A 24197-nucleotide genomic window follows, 5' to 3' on the forward strand; every position below is an offset into this window, starting at 1 on the left:
GCTTTGGTTACATTAGGCCTGGGTGATATGGACCAATACTCGTATCTCGATATTTTTCCTCAAAATGGCAATAGGCGATATAAACCATTTATTTTTTATCAATAGTTTTACAAGAAAAACAATAATAGGTCAAAGTCAGTGGAGCCACAAAGACCCTTTTATTAATCACTAGCAGCACAATATCAACAGTTTGTGTCACTTGTGACTATTTCCTTCATTAAGGCTGAAATGTGATTAAATTATGTAGTGTTGCTTTTTTCGGGGCAGCTCTGAGTTGCTGAAAGTAGTTTTTAAAGTAAATCACATTCAGGACACTGTCTCTTTAAGAGTGTGGAAACAGCCCCTTTAGCTGCAGCAGCAACAGATCTCTGCTGAGGAGCGACAGACAGTTAGTTAGAGAAGAGAAACACATGCAGTGTTTCTTCAAACATCTCTCAGTGTTTAACACTCGGAACTGATAGAGTTTAACAGGACAGACAGACATCTGCACTGAGCCTCTGACAGACAGTCGCTAACACAGCTGACTGTGTGTGTCCAAACTAACACTATAACACACATACACACAGAGCAATATAAACAGTGAACAAACTTGGGTAGTTACATACCATCTCAGACAGTCATACCATCTCTGTTGCTTCTGATTGGTTTATTATTGTGTGATGCCTGCGTTGGTTGGTTAGATTTAGGCACAAGGAGACATGGATTGGTCTGGGATTGGTTATCTCGGTCAGTCAATCAGAGTTACTTGAGCTACGACAAGCCATGAGGACCAAAGGTCATTATCAGCGTGAGAAAGTGTGGCGCGTGGTGTGAGAATCCTTCAAATTGCGTGACTGTCACACTCAAAGCGTGAGGCTTGGCAGCTCTGGATATGTAGATAACGTCAACAGCAGGTGGAAAGCATAGTGAAAGCTCAGCAGCTATTGTTAGATCAGACTTGTTACATCACACACTTTCATAATGTACAGTTGTGACTTCATCGTTTTTCATTATTTTTTTTTAAACAAATTAACAAACTTTAGAGAGCTGAACCTGCTACCAATTTACATGTTATTGCTAGCTTTGCTATTGTTACTCATTTTCTCAATTTCATTGGTGAACGTTGAGAAGTATAACAATAATTTTAACATTTTGTGGATAAGTATGGTGCACCAATTAAAATGTTTCTAATCACTAAACAACTTCAAGAGAAACAGAGATGGGCAACATTATCATTTACTTATGTAAACTAAAAATAATATCACATCAGAATCTGATTAGCTGTGCATTTGCTAACTCTGGTGCAATTGACTATTGTACAATGTCCCAGTTAAATAAACAATAACTGAAATTAAATGGGGTGTTTTATATTACAATGAAGTTCTTCCCTTTTTACCTTTTTTGCCCAAACAGTAAAGTGGAGCAAAAGCATATTCACTATATAGATGAAAGTTTTAGCAGTGTAATTATACTGTTATCAAATATATATACTTATATGGAATAGGTGGTCATTTTAAAACAAAAACACCTGCTGCTCTTCTTTGAAGGGGTTTTATATGGTGTTGGTGTTCTTTTGGAAATGGGTGCCCATTCAGTTTGTAAAGCATTTGTGAGGTGAGGCACCGATGTTGGACGAGAAGGCCTGGCCTGCACCTCACACTTATTAAAACATGTCGTTATGATCCTGGCTTTGTGCCCTGGGGTACAGTCATGTCAGAATAACAAGGGTCCTTCCCCAAACTGTTCCCACCATGTTGGCAGCATAACATTGTCCAGAATGTCTGAGTATGCAGAAGCGTTAAGGTTTCCCTTAACTGTGGATAAGGGGAAAAAAAGTTGTAACAAAATGCTTTTGTCCATATAGTTTAAATGGTCAATGAACACTACACAGTTTTCCATGGTAGTCCTCAGCGTGACATGTTTAGAAATTTGATGCGTTAAAGGAGATTTTATCCAACTCTTGTTTCAGGGCTTTGCCTCTCCAGGATTCAGCCATTTTCTCTGAGTCGTCAGGGGTTATGGGAAGGTCCTTTACGTCCCTGGGTACGTGCGAGGTCATGTTCAGTAACCACTGTCTGTTACGCCAATAAATATTGGATGACAAACTACGGCAGGGGTGGTGGTGGAAAGGTAATCCTTATTTCTTCAATTAAACAGTTTAGATTAATGTTTTAGTGTTCATACCTTGTGTTTTTATTCCCTTAGAAAAGTGTCAGTGAAGGGAAGAGAATGTCTGGATCAGGGGGGTCTGAAAGAGGAGGAGGTCTGCTACGCTGCCCTAAATGTGGAGGCCCTTGTACAAAACTAGAGACTTTTGTATGTGAGTACACGTTTCATTAACACACTTTGGTCTGGTTTTAAAGGAATGCACATGTGACCAAGGAGGTACTGAACTTAAAAATAAATACTAAAATAACCAAGGCAATAATAATATCCAAAGACACACAGATAAGTTTGTAAAAAAATAGGCAGACAGTGCTTTCAAAAGATGGAATTCAAGTTTATTAAGACCAGGAGCATAAAAGGTAAAAAAAAAAAAAAAAGAATATTTATTTCTATGACTAAAATTTAGGTATTAATCAATGGCCAATATTAAAGTACACATTCAATTAAAACCTTACAGTCCCTGAGCCAGGACCAAACAGAATCTGAAAAAATAAAATACGATTAGGACATGACCAAGCAAGGATGGCTGGAAAGGAAGTAGCCCCACCCCAAACAAACCAAAAAGTGCTACCCACAAACACACATTAAATAACAAATGCCCTAAATACAAAACAAAAATAAGGGCCAACTCCCCCTCCCAAGCACACCCAAGGGAAACAACTCAAAAACCTAAAAGAACCAGGGACCGTATAATCTGGTGCAAAGCTAAAATTTACAAAAAGATATCAAATAAACTCAGATTTAACCAGAATGAAAACCTAAAAACAAACTCTAAACAAAACAGTAGCAGGCTAAAATCTGAAATTAAAAAGGAAACAGATGTTAAAACCCAAATACACAAAGGATAAACTGAATATTAAAACACCTGTCCTACCTTAGAATTGCTGAAAAGAATGGGGGGAAATAGCTGACACCAGAGTCCCGAAACAGCTCTAAAACCAGAAGAATGTGTTAAACAACAGGTTACAATGCTAAAAAACCGAGGGAGCAATTAAAAACACACCTGTCACCAGCCATCAGCAGTCGAGACTGATCACCAGGCATGGAGGACATTTATACAAGACTCTTCCTCCACGAAGCAGGAAGTTTCATGATAGCACTCTCTCATAGTGTATTTATTCAGTTAACCCTTGGTACATTTCAATATCTTGTGTTCATTTCTTATTTTTTTGCTAAAAATTTGTAGGAAGATAAGGGTAATTAATAATGGGTTATATTAATGAAAATATGAATTATGATTATTAATACTTCAACTTTTGCCAGGGTGCCGCTTCTTTTAACAGGAGAAATGTGTCTGAGTTTTTTGATGAAACCCATTAATTTGAAACCAGGGAAGTAGATTCATACAGCAACATCTACACCTTAATACACAGCTTTAATGAATCAGAGGAATCAAAGATTACGTTTAACCTTATATTCAAAATTCAACAGTTGACACAGTCATAATATCAATTAAAAGGTTATAATTAAATCATGATTAAATGCATTTCTAGGCTAATAAAAGTGAGGATTATATGTAATGAAGTGAAATCACTGTTCTAGGAGAATGCTAGTTTACTAAATATTGAATAAAAATGTAGGATACATATTCGAGTAGTAAGATCATAAAAATAAAAATAAAAATCATAAAGACAGCTCATAAAACAAAGAGGGGAAGACAAACAGGGGAGACGAAAAGACATGAATGAGATGAACTGTGTGTGGAACATGATGTGAGTGTATGTAAGTGTGTAGTTATGGAAGCATGTATGTGAGCTACTGAGGACCGAGCTTGCTCATCGGAGTTCATTCAGGTACCTTAAAGATGATGTCCGGGTTGGACCTGGAGGTGCTGTGTTGGAGAAATGCACTGGGACGTGCCACTGTTGAGCTCTGTTGTGTTTCAACAGAGTTGCCCCTTCAGCTGATCCAGGCGGTTCTGGCCTTCACAGCTGGGTTAGAGAACGGCTCGTGGCTTACCTCAACGGGTCACGAGCCGGGCTTCTTTCGGCTGTTACGCGTGTCACTTAGGGCTGGGCGATATATCGAATATACTCGATATATCGCAGCTTGTAGTCTGTGCGGTGTTGAAAATGACCATACCGTTAAACTCGCGGACTTTTTTTTTTTTTTTTTTGAAATGTCATCTTAATGACAACATGCACAAAAGGGCACTATTTGTTTTAAAATATTGTAGTGGCATTATGTACAAAAAGTGCACTTTAATTTTGTGTTTTGAAATGCCATGTGAGTTGCATCCTGCACTAATGTCTTGTTTTGAAATGTCTCTGTGACAATTTTGCACAGAACGTGCACTTTCTGTTGACAATTTTATGTTTGAGCCACTCACTGTTTAATAAATACAGTTATGTCAACTTTGACTTAGTTGTGATATCCCCTTTTTTGCATGAAAGTTTAAAATTGGCATATATTAATGCAGTATGATCAAGAATGTTTTAATGTAGACATATAGAATCATCATACTGGTGTGATTTTGTGCATCAAAGTGTTAATTCAAGGGTAATGCAAAATATCGAGATATATATCGTGTATCGTGACATGGCCTAAAAATATCGCGGTATTTATAAAAGGCCATATCGCCCAGCCCTAGTGTCACTAAAATTTTAACTGTTTCAACTAAAAATAAAATAAATGAATTGATGGGGAAGGGAAACGCGTTGAGCAAAAACTAAAGTTTTGGGCGACTTTCTTCCTTTTAAAATATGATCTTTGAGACTCGCCTCCCAAGAATGGGCTTCGTTGATTGGTTTAAAGTTGCCAGCATCTCAGCTGACTGCCAGTAGGTGTGTCTGGGGTGTGTGTATATGTGATGACATAAACAAACACGAGGGATGATTCCTAAATTTACACATAAACCATAATAAAGAGTTCAGCAAATTCAAATAATCTTTTCGACATCATATCTTGAGATATCATGTATTATGAGACAGTTTGATACCAAACATGACTGGAAAATAGCCTAGTATTACTTCAGGAACCTGTTAATGAATGTAACTTGTACTCACTCGTAAACATAAAAGTCCAAATTCATGTTATGCTTTTTCCTTACTATATGGTAAACAGTAGATACCTTAAATTAACTTTCGTGATGTTTTTGGGTTTTTCAAGCACTTTTTAAATGATGAAACATTTAAAATAGCATTCTGTGGGTATAGAATTACCTGAAGAGAGGCATAGGACATACAATATTTGCAATTTCAATTTCTGCAGGAACCATTCCAATAATGTTTTTCTTTTGTGACTTTTCAAACATAGTACAGTTTCTTTGTTCTCATTTAGTTTGGAAAATTACTGGTATTTCTTCACTGGGACACATCCCAGGGGAGGCCTGGGAAGTGTTCTTGTGTGACAGCTCACCACAGGGGTCAGGGATCAATGGGACAGTTCTGTGATCTAACAGCATCCCAAAGGTATCTGTTTGTGAAGGAGGGAGAAGACGGGGGTTCCTACCCCTGTGTGGAGTCGTAAAAAGAGTTTGTACTGAAAAGTCCAAAGTGCTAGAGCCAGTCTCCTTGCCGCCGTTATTGAGTTCAAAGTAAGCATAGTGAGGTTAAGGCTGGGATACACTGTGCGACTTTTTCAATCATTGCACTCAGCTCAAGCTCAAACTGAGCCCGAATGTGCGCAACTCACGATGCATGTTCTCACACTGTATGGACCAACACTCTGACACGATCTGACTGCTCACACTGTACGTTCATACACAACATGTCGGGGGCTTGTTTCCGGAAATGCAACGTACAAATTAGAAAAAGAAGAAGAAGAACACTGAAGTGTAACCATTAAACAGACAACCCGGAAGTGGAGAGATGCTCGCAAATCTCAGCAAAAAGAGCTTTAAAAAAGAAAAGACGGCGGCGTGATGGACCAGGAGCTGGCTGGACAGACGTCACTTGGGCACGACAGTCCGTCAATTTTACAGCGGTCCTACGGTGTTCGCGCATGTGCAGTGTGAGCGTTTACGGTAAGCCGGTCCGTGGCACTGCTTCAACTGTGCGATACCCTCACGAGGAGTGACTGGATTTCAAACATGTTTGAAATCCTTACGACCTACGATTGCTGATCGGGAGCTGGTTGTGAGGTGTTAATCGCATCTCGTGACCCCATGTATACTACACGATGCACGACACACGATCTAGCAGAGACTCGCACGATCCCACAAAATAGTCGCACGAGTCGAAAATCGGCTCAAAATGGGCCAAAAATCGCACAGTGTATGCCTGCCTTAAGCTATGCACCTCAAAGTTGCTGGAGCAGTATTCTGTAAACCGTTCGTGATAAAGAAAAAGGCTCCTTGGTTAATCCTGTTTGAAAGAGGGTCTTTCAGTTAAAGTTCAGCTTGAAGTGGTTTAGTTCCCTACAATTTGTACTTTGTAATTTGTACTTTTGCTTCATTTTGCACTGTAAACTATTCATATATTGTTTTGTTTTTTAAAGTAGTGCAAAAGAAATACAGATTTTTCTTTAACATGATGAATAATTGTGATTATAATCATGATTACAATATTGATCAAAAGTAATTGTGAATATCATTTTGTTCCTGTCATTTAGTTACTATGAAAAACAATCGATTTTGAACATTTATGAATCGTTATCGAATCGTCACGTGTTGAATCGCGATTATTCTAATATTCAATGTATTGGCACACTGCAAACATACTTCAGACACACGTGGTTTAAAAAACCAAAACAAATCATCTCCCCATAAGGAGCCGACTCCTGTTGTTTACTTCAATCAATCCCAAAGGGCCTGTACTCTGAAGCTGGAAATTTTTCAACTTTGAGCGATGAGGTCGCGCTTGACCAAGTCACTCAAATTACACAAGTCACGTCGTAAGGGGAGATAACTTGAGGTCTTGTCATTTACATAGATTTTAATGTAATCTTGTTGCTTCAGTCACGTTTGGTGTGAAAGCACCAATAGACTGACATGATGTGTTTTGGATATATTATAATGAAACTAGGCAAGACCTGTATTTAATTTGAAAATTAAAAATTGGCAAAAATGACAACCTCTATCTGGATTTGTTGACAAGTTATATAATGCAGGAAAAACAGAAAACTGACCTTGACCTTAAATATGTATCTTAATTTGTGTCCAAGTTAAAGGGAAAAACGTTTTTTTTGTTTTGTGACTTCATGAACTTTGACCTTGACGCGACCTTGACCTCGACCCTTGACATTTTGGCTCCAAAAAAGATTGACCGCACATCCTTGACATTCCCTGCTGCATTAATAGCCTAGGAGGAGTTCTAGGACAAATCAAGTTGCGGAAGAAAAACAATAATAAGAACTCCTACAATTACTTGCCAAAAATAATTAGATTTTGGTGAGGCATGTTTACTGCAAGGATAACATTTAATGACATTGCTAAAGCCACTTTTGAGACAAATAACTTGAACATTGGATGAGAAGCTGAACACTGTTCAATGTAAAAAATAAAACTTAATTTTCTTTGGTGATTTTGAACTGAAAAGGTTCTTTTGAAAGATCCTGTCATTATGTTTTTTTAAAACACTGCAGATTGTATTAGTCAATAAAAGGTTAAATAACAGTTCAAGGTTTTCCTCTTTTATGAGTTTTTTTCCTAAATAAGCCACAGACAATTGAAAGTGTAAGTTCTAAACTGCAAATTTTTTGTATGTTGCTGTTTTGCAGCATCAACACTTGTTATGTGTGGCTGTGGATCAGAAGAGGAGAGGAGTGGCACGTAGGGTAGCGCTACCTGGGCACAAGCTGGGGCTTGATCAACCCCAGTTGGGTCGCCTGGAGGAGGGGGTCTGATTGTTGAAAGACCCGAAACCCCCTGTGATCCCAGGTTACATCACTGATGATGTGTCCAGGGGCACCACAAGGTGTATTTGAGAACTGTGTGACGAATGTCATCACACACATCACATCGTAGTCCATTCTGAAACGGATTCAAAGAACGGCTTAAACACAGAACCGGAATCTGCAGCAGAGGCAGAGGAGCTGACGTTTGCACAGAAGTCTCTGCCTCCACCTAAGAAGGTAGGAAGACAAAAATAAATAAATAAATAAATAAAAGAAGATATGAAGACTACAGCTGAACCTCAGAAATAAAGTCATTATCTCACTCTTTGGCTACATCTCTTTCACAGATATATGCCTATTTGGACAAGTTTGTTGTGGGCCAGTCTTATGCAAAGAAGGTTCTGGCAGTCGCTGTGTACAATCACTACAAACGTATCTACAACATCCCTGCTGGGAGCAGACAGCAGGTGGAGTTAACACCACATGGTAAGTCTCACTAACCATCTCAACCTTTCTACAAGGGTTGGGGTCAAATCTTGTTTTCAGTTACAATTAACATTGTCAATTTTGTTTAATTACGATTACAGTGACCCGCAATTTTTCCAAATACTATTAAATTACAATTATTTTTTATCCTCAGAAAGTCAATTACAATTGCGTTCTCAATTACTAAAGTTCAATTACAATTCATCACAATTAATGAGTCTGAAATAAATAACCTAATAAAAGTTAACCTTCTTGTTGTGTTATCATCTTTAATGATAACGGGTCCTAAATCAGCTGTAAAATACACTAAAAACAAATATCTATCATCTAATTTATTTTGTATCTATTGGTAACCTTGTTAGGCTTCCTAATCAATGAAAATATAGCTTTTAATATTTTTGGTGTGGGTGTCTGAGCCTGTTTTGTGTCAGTATACCTAGCCCTGGGTCAATAACAGATTTTCTTGGACGATATATTTTCCCACAAACAATTGTCGATAAACAATGTTATTGTTGACATTTTAGACCAAATTAACCACTAGTATAATGATAACATATATCAATGCAAGAACACCCTTTCAAATGCAATAAACTTGTAGTTTTCATTAGTATTTTTTTACCATTGTAATGTCAAGAACTTTTTAATATTTTAAACAACTAAAACAATTAAGATAAAACTGACTCTGTCTCTGTTAGCAAAAAATTGCTCTTCAATAAATATCACAAACAAAAGAAATAAAATAGAGCCTGTCTATGTTAAGAAAAAAAAAAAAAACACCTCAAATGCAAAACCATACACAACCAAAGCAATCAATAAAATGGTCTACCAAGTCTCTCTCAAAAAACAAAATTGCACTTGCAATAAATATTAAACATTGAGGCACAGAGGTATATAGTTGTACATTCCTTACCAGGTAACACTTCCAATCCAGTTAGAACTTTTAAAAACAAAAATGCTAGTGGCCCCGCCTCCCCCATCTGTTTGCAGGCAAAAGACGAGGAAAACGAAATACTTACACTTAGCTTGGTTGCTAATCCCGCACAGCATCATCCTCGTTTCTGCTTCCAGTCACACCTTTCGTCGCTTCCACTGGCGGACACCGCTGGTACAAGGCTCCGCTGCTTCACAGGCCGCTGGGTGTAGCCGGCGTAGCAATCCAAAGCTACGTAGTAGGTCAGAGTTGCCGCATCTACCGGACTATAACAGTTTGATTTACCTAAATCTAAGATTGCCTGGCGGTGGTATACTGTTTTAGAGTAATTAGCTGCAGGCTCACTGAGAAATTATTAGAACTGACTGAGTAACAATCTCACTCCTTGGCAGAATAGCCTCAGTTAAGATGAAAATCTTACCTGAAATAAACTATCTGTTCTCTATGATCCCACTGAAACCACTAACACAATGGTTCAAAAGATTAGATTCTGCAATTACAAAATTCTATGCTAGGATTAAAAAACCCAAAATAAGCCTTTCAACTCTTCAAAAAAATAAAAGCGAGGGAGGGTTGGAAGCCCCTAATTTCACGCATTATTACCTAGCAAACCAAATTCTATATTTAACAGAATGGCTAAAACCAAAAGAATACCACAACACCTGGCTAGAAATAGAACAGCAAGACTGCAAACATATTAAACTCTCTGATCTCCCTTTTATCACTGCAACCCTCAAACGTCATAACTGCTTTAAAAACCCACTGATTGCCTCCACCCTGACTGCGTGGTGGAAAGCCCTGGACATTACAAATGTTCAATTAAAAATTAGCATGCTGTCTCCAATCTGGCACAACCCTGACTTTAGAAACAGAAAAACACCGCTCTATCTAAAAACATTGGAAGATAGCGGAATTATTCATCTCCAAGACCTCTTCGAAAATGATAAGCTCAGGACATATAACAATCTAACCCAAACATTTAATATAAATAAAAGTAATTTTCTTCAATACCTACAAGTAACAGAGACAATTAAGAAAAATACGGCAATAGATTTAATCACTTTGCAACCTCCAGAACTGGCCATATATATGAAAAAAATCTCAACAAAAACAAAAAAACTCTCAAAAATATACAGAGCACTCTTGAACACTAACTCTAATCACTTACCAATCCCTAAATGGGAAGCTGAACTCTCAATCACCACGAACACCGATTTCTGGACAGAAATTTGTTGCAATACCTTAATGATGACTAAAAACACAAATATTCAGCTAATTCAATACAAGGTCCTCCACAGATCCCACACTACCCAACAGAAAATGTATAAAATGGGCTCCTCCCCAACAGACATCTGCTCTCAGTGCACCCAGGGAACAGCTGATTCATATTTACATGCCGTATGGCTTTGTTCGCCAGTTTAACAGTTTTGGTTTCTAATTACTGAAAAACTGTCCTCCATTTTGGACTGCATGATTCCTCTATCTCCAAATCTATGTCTGTTAGGAGACCTGACTATGCTTGATATTCCAGCAAACCAATCACAATCCATCCTTGCAGCACTTGCCATAGCAAAAAAAACAATATTAGTGAATTGGAAAGATAAAAAATCCTTAAACATAAATCAATGGTGAAATCTCCTCATAGAATTTATTTCCATGTAAAAGATGTCTGCGCTCAGAAAAAATAAAATAACCTGCTTTGAGGAGCGTTGGACTCCTTTTCTAATTGCATTGAATCTGCATTGATTTTGATCACACAGGTGTGACGCTGGTGACGTGGTGACGTATCGATCATTTCCTGTTTACGCTCTACCGCTGCTTGCAGCGCTCTACTATTGTGTTCTGCTAACTCTAATCAAACTTGTTGTCATTGATATTTTAGCCTTGAAAACACTTGTTTTAATTTTTTTACCGTAGAGTTAAACGTACGAAGGTTAAGTAAAAAGCAATCTCGCCTCTTAGAGGCAGTGTAATCTCCTTTAAACTTCCTTTTGTCCTTAGCTTAGCTTAGCTTAAATTTAAATATAACATGCATAGTACATATTTAATTACATATTAAAATCATATATATGTGGGTGTGCATGTATATTATACTTGATTTGATTATATTTAAAATGTATATATTGTTTGTAAAAATTATTCTATCATTATAAGTCAGTATAGAAATTACATGCTATACATTCTAAAACAATGAATCGCTGAATGATACATATACTAGTATTAATGAAAAAATGAAAGGAACTTAAAGACAATCATTTAACTGAAAAAACATGCTATAATACAGAAAAACAAAGTCATTCACAAAACAACAAAAGGTACAAGGACTTGTCTCGCAACATCAGTGCACCTGTAACGTTCTGACATTCCTGACATACCCGAGTGAGGATTGTCAGTTGACAATTCACTTTTTTGTGCCAAACACAACAGGACAGTGAAGCTGTGGATGCCAAACGAACCACCAGAAAGAAGATGATGAATCAGGAAGAAGAAGAAATGTAAAAAAACACAAAAAGTAAGGAGGGTTTAGCAGTGCACTTTGACTGACAGTAGTGTTGAAATGGATTTGATACAAGCTGACTAATATCTGCCTGTTTTTACAGAGATAATAAAAGAACCTCCACTGCCCTGAAGACAAACTTCTCTCTTCAAAATGAGCCCTCCACCATACATACATACATAATACTTTGCTCCAAATATTTTTTTCATGCATTTTTCCGTGTAGAGTGGACCTTTAATCACTGTCAGTTGTATTTCAGAGTTATCCATTTTTCCATCTTTTTGTATTAATATTCGATGCATCCCTTTATGTATAAAATTTTAAAAATGTTTATATATATATATATTATTCTGTGCTTTGGCTTTTCCACACTTGTGTTTTCTCTTGTCATTATTGCATTTGTCATTCATGTGTTCAGGATATGACTAGGTGGTTTCTGTTTCCTTTAAAGGAGTTCCTGCTTGTTGCTGTTAATAAATGACCTTGTAATGGCAAGTGGGACATATTGTTATAAATGAGCTTAGAATCAAATGCTGGGTCAGCGTTTAGCAAGTCTTTTAGTATGTGAAGCAATTATAGTTTAAGAATCAATAATTTTAGCAAAGCAGATATTATCAGTTAAAAATCTTGTAAGTGCAGTATCTAAAAAGAGCCAGGAGGTGGTGGTAGTTTTTTATTTGATATTATATGAAATGCAGAATTGCTTGTCTTTTAATTCTCCTTTTGCCAAATGTCACAGTACTTTAAATAAAGCCAACTGTTGCATGACATGTCACAACATAGTGTTCATGGGAAATGTAGGATTAGCACAACCAGCAGTGTTGCCAGACATATATTCTGTTTAAAAATCTAAACACACAAAAACTCTCAAATGTATTGACAGAAAAACAGCCCAATCTGGCAACAATGACTTGCCACATCGTTTCTTGCAGATTCAAACAGACGCAGTGGTATGTGTCGTTCTTCACTAATATAGGATTAATAATAATAACAGCAATACTAAGATAAAAGCATAAAATAATCCTGATATTGATCCCTGAAGGGAAATGACATAATAATAATACAATGAGAATACCAGTAACTACAATATTAAAGGAGTGTACAAGGGTTCATTAGCATGTTAGCTCAGCTTCTGTAACATCTCACAGCTTCTCCATCAGCTGCTCTGCATTTCATTATGAGGTGCATTCACTTTCCCCAGGAGAATGTGGGAAAATAGAGTCTCTATAGGAAACCCTAACACATGATCTCTGATATCCAGGTTAGAAGAGTGCTTAGATTGATCAGAAAGAGCTGAACTAGTTTGATCTAAAACACTTCTTTATCAAAGTCTCCTCTTTACAGTATAATATATTCAACCATTAGCAGGAAGCAGAAAATCCCAGGTTGAGTGAAGGCAGCACAGGTGCAGGTGGTTAATTGTTCACCCTCTCCTCTCTGTGTGACCTGACTCACTTTGACTTTCACACGTCAATGAACTAAACCAGGGTCTGCAACATGTGGCTCTGGGGCCTCATGTGGCTCTTGGACTCTTTTGCAGTAGTTCCCTACAGCTTTAAAACATTTTTTATACAGAGGCCATTAATGATGAATGACAAATAAAATCAAGATATAACAATTTGTTAACCTAAAAATAAATCCTGTTGTACAATAACTCGGCCACCTTCACCTCTTGCAACATCTACAGACCATCAACTTTCCTGCACCTGCGGCTAACCTTAAGTTTTAAATTCCTGGTAAGATAAAAAATAAAATAAAAGCTATTCTAAAACAGTTTTTTCTCCACTGTAGCTGATGCTTGTTTATGTGGAATTGATGTTTTTTTCTTAATGTTATATTTTCTTGGCTTTTTATAAAGTTGAATTGAAATTAAATTAAATAAAGACATTTTAAAAAATTAAATTAAAGAATAGAAGCTTGTGTCATTGTACATATATACAATATTAAGGTGCTCTCCAATAATGACATAAAACACAAATAAAATACTGGAAAAGGAAAGACTTATAAATATATAATACTAATAAAACTACTCAGCAAACTTTATACATTACCATACACACAATATAAAAATATAAAGTGACCAGTGAGGAGATAAATAATTAAAGCCGCGAGCGGCGTCATAGGGTCCGATGAAGCGGTCACATACACCACTGTTGGGGATTTGGGAATTGGCCTGAGCAAATTTGGTGTAAAGTGCAATACTCAATAGACCAGGTTTGAGTATTACAAACCTAGTCAAAAACCTTGTTTAGGTCATTGTACCTAAACAAGCATGATGTTTAATCAATTGCTAATGTACATTATACTGTATATATAATTTATCAATATAATGTACTTGTAATACCATATATATATTTAAGTAATGTACATTTAAATCTACACACATCATTGTAGTTGCAAAGTAAAATAAAATAATTATATTTCTTGTTGTTTTTTCCACTTTTATTTAACAATCTATATTTAATGTATTTAAATATAGAAATAATATATACATATTTAATATTTGTCAATGTTTTTCCCTTCTATTGATTTGTATTTAATTTTTAATTTTCTTTTTGTTATTTTTCACATTTATTTATTTTTCTCACACATTGTACACACATAGTATTGACATAATAATTGATCATTTATATATTTATGTTTTAGTTAATGGTGCCAAATAAATATTTTTTTCCTAACAGGATAAATAATTGTGATTTTCGTTCTGGCCATAGAATAGTTCATTTATTGGAAAAATCAGTCAAATGTCTTTGTGCTTTTTATTCCCCTCTGCCTTTGCCGTTTAGGTCCTGGTGTGTCATAGTGTTTGTTGTTTTATTTGAGAAAGCTCCTATGAGTTATATATAGTATCAAAAAATAAATAACAGGTTCAATCATTTCAGTGTTTTGAACTATATTTTTTTGTTTAGATGCCTCGCACGAAGTCCCACCGCCGCTCCGAAGCTGCGAAGAGGCGGATGGCAGAGAAACTAGCTCCTCTAGTTACTCTTGCGCCACGGACGGATCCTGACGATGCCCGCATTGGTATGTAACGGTCTGTTGTCATTGAATGTCGTTTGTCTGAGAAGCTTCAGTTAACATTTGTTTTTTGTAAATAGGTGTCGGTACCGGGAAGCGTCACGCCGTCAAGAAATGGGAAGTTTCTAGTTTGACTGGACACCAGCACAAACTGACCATCCCTGCTGAGTCCCCGGATAAGAAGGTAATTTTATTGGCGTCTGTGGCTAATGCATTTCACATGTGTACGTTTTGATTAAAACATCATTAACTAATTGCCATTCTGTGTGTGTAGTTTGTTCTTCTTGTGGGCGATTCCCACCTGCGATCCATTGCTGATGGGATCGTCAAGATGCCAGAAGGAAGGCTTTCCTTTGGCGTCATGTCTACCCCTGGGGGCTCCGCTAATGATGAGAGGATCGAGTTGCTCAACTCCACTCTCCCATATGATCCTGACCTGGTGGGTTGTTGTTTCTTGGTTAATGGCGTGTTGCAGCCGACTTAAAAAGGTGCATATTGTCACCTACCGGACTGGAGTGTTTAAATATTGGTGCTATCTACTTCAGGTGTGCCTTCTGGCGCCAACTAACAACCTGAAGAGCACCAGGAACCCGGAAAAGGCTGGTGCTGACTTTGCCAGGCTTTTGTCCAGCATCCTAACCCGCTGGTCCAGGGTACGTTAGTAAAGCCTCCAATAATGCATGTTTGTTTAATGTGCAGCATATCAGAATGAAATTAAAGGAAATCAATAATTGTTTTTGCTGTTAAATTAATACATTATATATAACAAATATTTTGAACAGCTCGTGGTGGTCGACTTCCCACCACGTCTTGATGCTGATCTGTACCCACAAGAGATGATGCGTCAAGAGTTCCACAGAGTCGCGGTTAAGCTAGGTATGTTGGAGAGAACATTTATCGACTTTATATTATTAATATTGTCATTTAGTGAAATTATGTGCTAATGTTTACCGATTGTCTTCAGGTGTTAAGTTCGTTCCCATTGCGGAGCACTTCCCAGTGGGAAATACAGCTCTGTGGGCCAGAGATGGTGTAAGTAAAAATGATATGCTCCTCTGCAGGTTATGTTGGTTTTTCATGGGGTCTTTTTAATGTAGTAAATGTTTGTAATTTGATTTCACAGGTCCATCTGTCTGACAACGAGGGGATGCCTATACTTGCGCAGCTGCTCTGGAGGACTTCTTACTTGGTGAGTGAAATTAGAACTCCTCCATTCTGATCTTTGTTGTGCTTATTTCTTTGTGTGTAGCTTTGTGGTCTATGCAGGGCTCTAATGTGTCTGTCATTGTTGTGTGCTCGGCACTTTGCAATCAATCTTTATTTGTATAGCACCAAATCATAACCAATATTATCTCAAGAGACTTTACAGTAGCGCAGTCTTAAGGACTGACTCTTCATTTTATTGATACACACGTATGCATATATACATATTTTTTATGCCTATGTGGTGGGGAAAAAACGTGAAGTCATCAATGTGTTGATTTTATTATCAGGAACTGGAAACATTGCCAGTAAGTAAGCCTGCGCTGGCACCCGTCAGAACACCACCTGTCCCACGCCATCGTCCACATGTGGTTTTGAAGGGTGAGGTCGTCTCACCACCTCCTCAAAAGGACCCCTTCTCATGGTCAGCTGTTGGACAAGGCAGGAAGGTATTTGACTGCATAACTCTTAAGTGTTGCTTATTTGTCTCTAGTGTTATCTAAAGGATAGTTGTTTTTCTTAAACCAAATGTTTCTCTGCATTACAGAGGAACACATCAGGCGACGACTCGTCCTCTGTGTTTCCGACCAAGGGGATGGATAAGCAGCAGGTAAAGTTTGAATGATCTAATGGTGTGTTGTTTGTTCATGTGCGCACAAATATAACACAGTAATTCTACATGTGTATTTTTCAGGTGGTGAGCGAGTTTTCCATCCCGCTGAGCCCCGTTTGGTTCAGCCCTGCCGTGCTGGATCTGATGGACAGGCTTGTGCCACCGAATCTCAGCAGTCCAGAGTCAATCTCTTCCCCCTCACAGTTAAAGCGCCCACGTGGCAAGGTCAGTTATTTTCTCTTATTGTCTGTAAAACATCTAAGACCGGTTAATACGTTGCACAGTGTTTATTCGTGGTTGTGTTCTTTGTTTCATTGGAAGAAAGCGCGTGCTGTGAAGGTGAAAAGTCAGAGTTCACCTTCCAGATTCCTGCATGGTGGGGTGGAGCGGGAGGTTTGTATTCATTTATTTAGTAGTTAGAGGAAACACAGAGCTTAAGTATTATACATTGATTGATTACTTATGTGTCTAATGTGTGTTGCTTTTGTTTTGTAGCCGCAGGTTGTCACTGGCTGCGTTGGACTGTGACCCAGCGTAGCTGTAGCAAGGACACCTGCACAGGAGGTGAGTTATATTTGTAGTTTAATAACTGAACATGTATTAACCTCTTTTAGCATCATTGGTTGTTTCAAGACAACAGTTGCATGTATTGTTGTTTTGGGGGAGAAAATGTTTATTTGATAAATCATACAATGATGCACCTGTGTGACGTGGATGAGGTGAATAATGAGGACAATAAGCTAGTGTGTTTGTCAGCTGTGATCTGTGATGCTCGGCATCTGGAATGAAAAAACTTGTTGGACTGCTTATTCATGGGAATTCTTTTTGGGGGGCAGAGGGATGCTGTGAAGGTGAAGACGAGGAGGTCACCTTCCAGCCTGCTGGGGTGGTGGCAGAGGTTTGTATTTTTTAGTTTTTTTTTCAAAGCGTTGTTGAAATCAGATCTGTGTAAAATATGTATGAATTCAGGAAAAACACACAAAGCATTGCATATTTATTCAATACTTGTGTGTGTGATATTAATGTGGTGTTTTGCAGTTGCAGGTCGACCCTGGCACTGCTGGAGCGCATGCTGCTCTGTCGCCCACCCTGGCTGAGGTCTTCGCTGGAGCACAGACTGCTGCTGCGCAGAAACGGGACATCCAATCTTCACCGGCAGAGTGTTCTAGTGAGGATGGCCGTTCTGCGCTGGAAGGTGAGGTGAGTGGTATGGTAGGTGTAGAGGCAGAGAGTTTGTGTGGTCGCAGCACAGTCAGGCCTGCTGCTCCTCGTAGGTCAGTCCAGGGCTCTTTTCATCAAGGAGATCGCCGCTTTGTGTATGGAGGTGTGCAGTGTATGGCTATTAGTCTGGCTGCTATGGCTAAACACACTATCCACAGTGTGTTATCATGGCAGCCAGCTGACCTGGATGAAGTATTGGTAGTAGGTGATGAGGTCTACAGTTGGTTGTATGATGCGGGTTTAGTGAAGGATGCAAGTAAGCACCTTTCTGGGCCAGAGCTGCCTAAACAGCATTTCCTTTTTGGACACAGCTTTGAGTTTGTAGAGGGAGCTGTGGTGTCTGGTGATGTAGATGTAGTGCAGGGAGAGTTTATAGACACTGATGTCCAATTCTCGTTAAGGGAGGTTTTGGCCAAGATTTGTGGAGAGTATGACACATCTTTTCTGACACTGGCGAGAAACAATTGCTCCATCATTGTTCAGGATGGTCGGTATGCAGTCGTGGACTCTCATGCACGCGATGCATTTGGAATGCAGTCGGCTGCAGGGAAGAGTGTAGCTGTTTTCTTTGAGAGCCTGGATGGTGTGTTTGATCACATCTGCAGGTTTGCTTGTGGGTTGCGCTCCCAAAAGGAGTTTGAGCTTTGTGGAATGCGTGTCACTCCCAGAGGTGTAAAGCGTAAGAGCGATAATTTAGACAGTGAAATTGTTGATGTCGAGCCAGATGTGGTGGTTATTAGTGAACATAGGCATATAGAGATGGAGTTTGATCATTTAGACAGTGAAATTGTTGATGTGGAGCCAGATGTGGTGTTTATTAGTGAACATAGGCATGTAGAGATGGAGTTCAACCCCATTGGTACAGATGTATCTCAGGCCATTTGTAGAAAGTTGAAAATTGAGTATGAGAAAGTTGATGTCTTTTCCATGACTGGTCTTTTAGGAGCGCCTTGTCAAAATGAGAAAATAGAAGAGGATGGTAATTGTTTTTTTAGGGCCCTTAGTCAGGCTGTTAGTGGGACACAACAAAAACATAGAAAGATTAGGCTGGCTGTTGTAAAAATCCGCCTTACTTTCTAAATGCTTCACAAGACTTTTTTGAGACGTGGGTATACGTCTGAGTGTGTCTGGTGTTTTTACAGTGTAGTGAATTCTCTCCATCATATCATGCAGGAAAAGCTGCTTCTGGAGCCCATGTTCGAGGTTCCACACTCTGACATCATGGCTGTGGAGCTGGACAGAGAGGTGGTTCTGGGAAAGTCACAGCCAAGATACATCAGGTGTGTGTTTAAGAGTAAATTAAGATTTATCACTTCACATGGGCACATGACTGGTGAGGTAGCCCCGCCCACCACTTAAACACATTTTTCACCCTGACTGTTGACTGCTTTCAGAGCTCCAGCTAAAGCGTCGCCAGAAGAGGAGTACGACTCTGGCATCGAGGAGGAGAACTGGCCCCAACAGGTGGACGCTGCTAACAACTGATCACTTGATTAACATTTTATCTATATAAATAAAATACTTTTTGGGGGGCAGAGGGATGCTGTGAAGGTGAAGACGAGGAGGTCACCTTCCAGAGTCGTGCCTGCTGGGGTGGTGGCAGAGGTTTGTATTTTTTAGTTTTTTTTTCAAAGCGTTGTTGAAATCAGATCTGTGTAAAATATGTATGAATTCAGGAAAAACACACAAAGCATTGCATATTTATTCAATACTTGTGTGTGTGATATTAATGTGGTGTTTTGCAGTTGCAGGTCGACCCTGGCACTGCTGGAGCGCATGCTGCTCTGTCGCCCACCCTGGCTGAGGTCTTCGCTGGAGCACAGACTGCTGCTGCGCAGCGGACGCTGCTAACAACTGATCACTTGATTAACATTTTATCTATATAAATAAAATACAGTTTTATTCATTAAAATATTTGTAGCAAGTTTCTTTTGTTTTCTCTTAGTGATGATTGGCTGTAGGGAAGCACGTGGACGTTATGGGAGCGTGTGATGTTACCATGCCAACCAATGCCTTATATCATGAGGGCATGACATTGAAATTCCATGAACACATTAATGCTTTGATGAGTTTCCCCCACCATGATGATGATGGTGCTCACAGTAAAAATGGCTGTAAATGCTTCACATTCCGGGCAGTTTATACGTCACATTCTTAAATTAGTGCAACTAATTACAAGTTCCAGAAACAATGAGAAGCTTTTAATCATCTGTAAAAGGTCATTATCTGTGATTTGTGTCCTCTTTTAAAAAGTGAAACTCTGAGTCATTAAAGGAGCAGTACAACTAGATATCATCAGCATAAAAATGATAAGACACATTTTATTTTTAAAACCACGGATCAACCAACCATGAGGCATCAGGTACAATAAAAACAAATTTGGCTCTAGAACAGAGCCCTGGGCTACTCCACATGACAGGTTGGACATATTAGACATAACATCATTATATATTATATTGTTTAATATTATAAATTATAACTAAACATATGTAACAGTGTGAATAAGTTATTAAATTCCTGTAAAGTTTGGGACGCAAATGTTATTATTTGTTGTTTTATTTTGAAAATCCTAGTGGATGTTAATCCTGCACATTTTTTGATGGAATGGTCTATTCGTATGATTGCCGTATGTTCAACCCACGGTGTTATTGGTACGTTTACCGAAGTACAAGTATGTAACATGTGACTTACACATATCAGTTAGCACTCACTGCTATAAACAAGCCTTGTCCCTGCCTTTAACAAGGAATTTAACACTTAAAGGGGACAAATCATGCTAAATCCACTTTTTTAGTACTTAAATGCATTTTGATGTATATTTAGATTGTTTAGAAGCACAGAAAAGTTCAAATTAATCTCTTCAGGTGCTCTGTTGATATCTTTATATTCTGTTTTAGTCATATTTTTCAATCTGTTTCGATTTTTCGATTCTCTATTACGTTTTTTGAACAATAACGTCAGCGGAACTGCCAAATTAGGACATCGACTCCAGGCCCAACACTTAGAGCAATCCGCCATTTTTATTTCTCGCTTTTATTTTGTAGTCCAAGCTCCAGGATGCAGAAGTTACGAGAGGAGAAATCAAAATGTTTGGTTGTTGGATGTAGTAACCCACACGCTTCATTACACCGTCTCCTAGCATCAGAACCTTTTCAAAGTGCCTGGTTGAGTTTTATTTTTCACGGAAATGTACCCACATCTGTGGGTAAGGTCATTTTTGTGTGCGCAAAGCTTTTCAAGGATGACTGCTTCTGCAACCTCCACCAGTATAAAGAAGGATTTGCCAAAAGACTTTGTCTGATTGAGGGTTCAATTCCTTCTATCTTTGGAGACGACGAACAGAGCACTTCGGTAAGCTGTAAATAACGCTAAAAAGTGTGACGATAAGACATCCCTGTCATTGTTTTGTTAGCATTAGCAGTTGCAACGTCTTCATATGTTAGCGCTGTGTGCTCGTTTTAGATCCTTGATGATATGGCCTACGTGATTTAATTTAAGTCTAAAGTTTCTATTAGTCACAAATTTGAGAAAAGCTCTCATAAGGGACTTTTACTTTCACTTAAAGGTGCAGTCCGCGACTCTCAAATCATGTAAGGCTGGATGGACAAGTATTCCGTTGTTGACATTGTGTAAATAAAGTATGAATAAACTTTTTCTGCACCGCTACGTAGCCATATCTCTTCTATCAAACTACAAAAATGGCCGAGCAGGGTGGAGTTGAACCTGGAGAGGGGGCGGGGTATGAAGTGTCTCATTTGCATTTAAAGAGACCGCACCAAAACGAGTTGGTCTTAGAAGCACATCAGAAAAGGGATCTGGGGAGCTGCAGTGCAGTTCCGCTTTATATAGACCACTACTGTATGATTTATATCTAAAAAGGAAGGATTTAAAACCATGATATGTCCCCTTTAATCACGCTGCTGCCTCACAATGGGCCCCTTATGGCTTCACACATACATGACCTGGCCCAGCCTGGGATGCAATTTTTTAACTGGCATCCTTGTCTGCTTTACCTCCTAAAGGTGGGTTAATCCCAACATGTTAATCAGGGTTGGTTGTTGCATTTTATAGGTGTGCATTCCTCGGATACCATGGTGCAATAATACCCTGTGAATCTTCACACCCATACAGGTAGTCGCTATTAGAGTTGTTCAGCATGAACCATGGTCTGCTGTAACTTGTAAAGGGTAGTATTTAAAAAAAAAATCATGGATTGGCTGTTATAAGCTGGTATGAAGATAATTTTTTATAAAAAATTAAAAAAATCAAGGGGTATAGGTGCATACTGTACACCAATCACAGCGCTTCACACTGGAAGAAGTGCAACAGAAGCATGAGGGAGTATTACAAGATGAACTGGGGACTTTAAAAGGGTTTCAAGCTACTACTTGATAGTACTATAACACATTATTATACACCCAGACCTGTCCCTTATGCCATGAGCCTAAAGTTGATGCTGAAATTGATAGACTGTAAAAAGAAAATGTCATTACGCCAGTAAAGTATTTATAATGGGCAGCACCTGTGGTTTCTTTGTTAAAGCGGGATGATACATGTCGACTTTGTGGAAATTACAGAATGACTGTAAACAGAGTCTCCGCTCGAACAATACCCTACATCTAAAATAGAGGATTTATTGGCTGTGTTGGCTGAGGGAAAACAGTTTACAAAACTAGATATGAGTCACGCATACCATGTCCTTTTGGACAAATACCTCTATGGCCAAAAGTTTACAATTGAAACTGATCACAAGCCTCTTATCTGACTGTTCAATGAAACCAAACCTGTTCCTCAGATGGTGTCTCCACGTGTTCAACATTGGGCTGTGTGGCTTTAGGCGCTTTCACACCAAACGCGACTGAAGCAACTCGATTACATTAAAATCAACGTAATTGACGCAACCTCAAGTTATCTCACCTAAAGCGACGTAACGTGTAATTTGAGCGACAAGATCACGTTCAACCTCGTCGCTCAAAGTTGAAAAATCTGAACTTTTTAAGCGACTTCAAGTGACAAATCCCTCATCCTTCACTGTCTGTAGAGTGGAGGCTGCACCCGATTTTGACTGGTTCATAGCGGGCTCTCCAGCCGTTGCTCCAGCACTCTGTGGTGAGCTCAGCGTATTTGGCCCTCTTTTTCTCATTAGCTTCGTGGATGGATGTCTATCCGGTGAAACCGGCAACCTCTCATGGCACTATTGAAAGGCTGAGACAAAGCTTCAGTGTCCATGGATTACCACAAATGTTGGTGAGTGGTAATGCTACATGTTTCACAAGTGCAGAGTTTGCAGATTTTGTCTAAAAATGGAATAAAGCATGCAACTTCAGCCCCTTTCCATCAATCATCGAATGGATTGGCAGAAAGAGTTCTAGGCTCCATCTTGAGTTAACCTGACAGGAAGTTATAAAGATCAAGAACTGCTCATGTCACTCTTTCTGAGGCTGTGCTACCTGTGCAAGTAAAAGCCAATGCAAGTTTTCTTTGGTCTGCGTCTTCCATGGTTTTTCTGGGCCACACTGTTATATGAAGCAAACATTATAATAAGTCTAAAATTGAATGAACATCTGATTTAGAACTAAACAAAACTAGTTACAGTTGTAAGGGCAAAATTGGTTAATTATGTTTACAAATACATTTACAAATATATTTACTCATAGACCTTATTCAACTTATTGCTTTAAGTTGTAACTTTTTATTTCTAATGTCTCATGCTCTTGGAGGTCAGTTGCTCACAATCCCAATACTTAGCTCTATCTGAAGGCCGCACGCACGCACGGCGAACTGACCCCCTCCCTGCCTTCTCCTCATCTCTCGAGGTGGGGGTAGAACAGCTGAATTGGGTAGAAATGTGTGTAAAGTGCAGTGTTAATTTTGACAGCAAAATTTCATTTAGTTTTAGTCATAGTCTTTTGACTAAATGGTTTAGTTTCAGTCATGATTTAGTCATGTTGATTCTATTAGTTTTAGTCGACTAAATATCATAATGTTATAGTTGACTAAAAACCATTAGAGATTTAGTTGACGGAAATAGTGTACATTTCTTTTTGTGTTTACATGTTTCTATGTCTACAATGAATTAAAAATTAAGTATGAACAGAAAGACACAAAGGTTTTACTTATATGAAAACAATTTTAATCAACTTGGCTTTCCTCTGTATGAAATAAAGGAACAGTGCTCCTTGAAAAAAAACATTTGTTCATAAAAAAAAATTTGGACAATCTTAACACAAAAAAACTGAATTAACTGCCATGTGTAGTATGTATTTTCACCCTTGGAAAAACATTTAAAGAAAAGTGCATGTGCTATA

The 24197-nt window shown here is 38.5% G+C and overlaps 2 protein-coding genes and 2 long non-coding RNA genes across 5 annotated transcripts in view; all 4 read left to right on the forward strand.

Moving 5' to 3' along the window:
• Positions 1–19775, forward strand: part of LOC114464275 (ATP-dependent Clp protease ATP-binding subunit clpX-like, mitochondrial) — an 87787-nt gene extending 68012 nt beyond the window's left edge. The window contains exons 15-19 of the mRNA XM_028448320.1: positions 18995–19008; positions 19139–19169; positions 19284–19353; positions 19426–19494; positions 19635–19775. Of these exons, the coding sequence (XP_028304121.1) occupies positions 18995–19008; positions 19139–19169; positions 19284–19353; positions 19426–19494; positions 19635–19775 (325 nt within the window). The remainder of the gene's footprint in view (positions 1–18994; positions 19009–19138; positions 19170–19283; positions 19354–19425; positions 19495–19634) is intronic.
• Positions 1981–7824, forward strand: LOC114464639 (uncharacterized). The gene is made up of 3 exons (XR_003674242.1): positions 1981–2109; positions 2185–2299; positions 7804–7824. It is a non-coding gene; the product is annotated as an uncharacterized LOC114464639 (long non-coding RNA).
• Positions 8025–12265, forward strand: LOC114464638 (uncharacterized). Its single transcript, XR_003674241.1, has 4 exons — positions 8025–8157; positions 8268–8406; positions 11765–11849; positions 11938–12265. It is a non-coding gene; the product is annotated as an uncharacterized LOC114464638 (long non-coding RNA).
• On the forward strand, positions 14559–17544 carry LOC114464635 (uncharacterized). 2 transcript variants are annotated; one of them, XM_028449038.1, is made up of 13 exons: positions 14559–14858; positions 14933–15036; positions 15127–15291; positions 15398–15505; positions 15635–15728; positions 15817–15884; positions 15976–16041; positions 16346–16504; positions 16603–16665; positions 16750–16893; positions 16990–17061; positions 17164–17232; positions 17505–17544. In XM_028449038.1, the coding sequence occupies exons 1-12, from the start codon at positions 14744–14746 to the stop codon at positions 17194–17196; spliced, it is 1191 nt and encodes a 396-aa protein (XP_028304839.1). In that variant the 5' UTR covers positions 14559–14743; the 3' UTR covers positions 17197–17232; positions 17505–17544. The 2 variants fall into 2 exon arrangements, 1 of the variants encoding a protein (XP_028304839.1); XR_003674239.1 differs by lacking the exon at positions 17505–17544 and having other exon boundaries at positions 16994–17061; positions 17164–17233.
• Positions 19776–24197: the final 4422 nt, after the last annotated feature.

This window comes from Gouania willdenowi, chromosome 6 (assembly GCF_900634775.1).
Source record: "Gouania willdenowi chromosome 6, fGouWil2.1, whole genome shotgun sequence".
Classification (NCBI taxonomy): Eukaryota; Metazoa; Chordata; class Actinopteri; order Blenniiformes; family Gobiesocidae; genus Gouania; species Gouania willdenowi.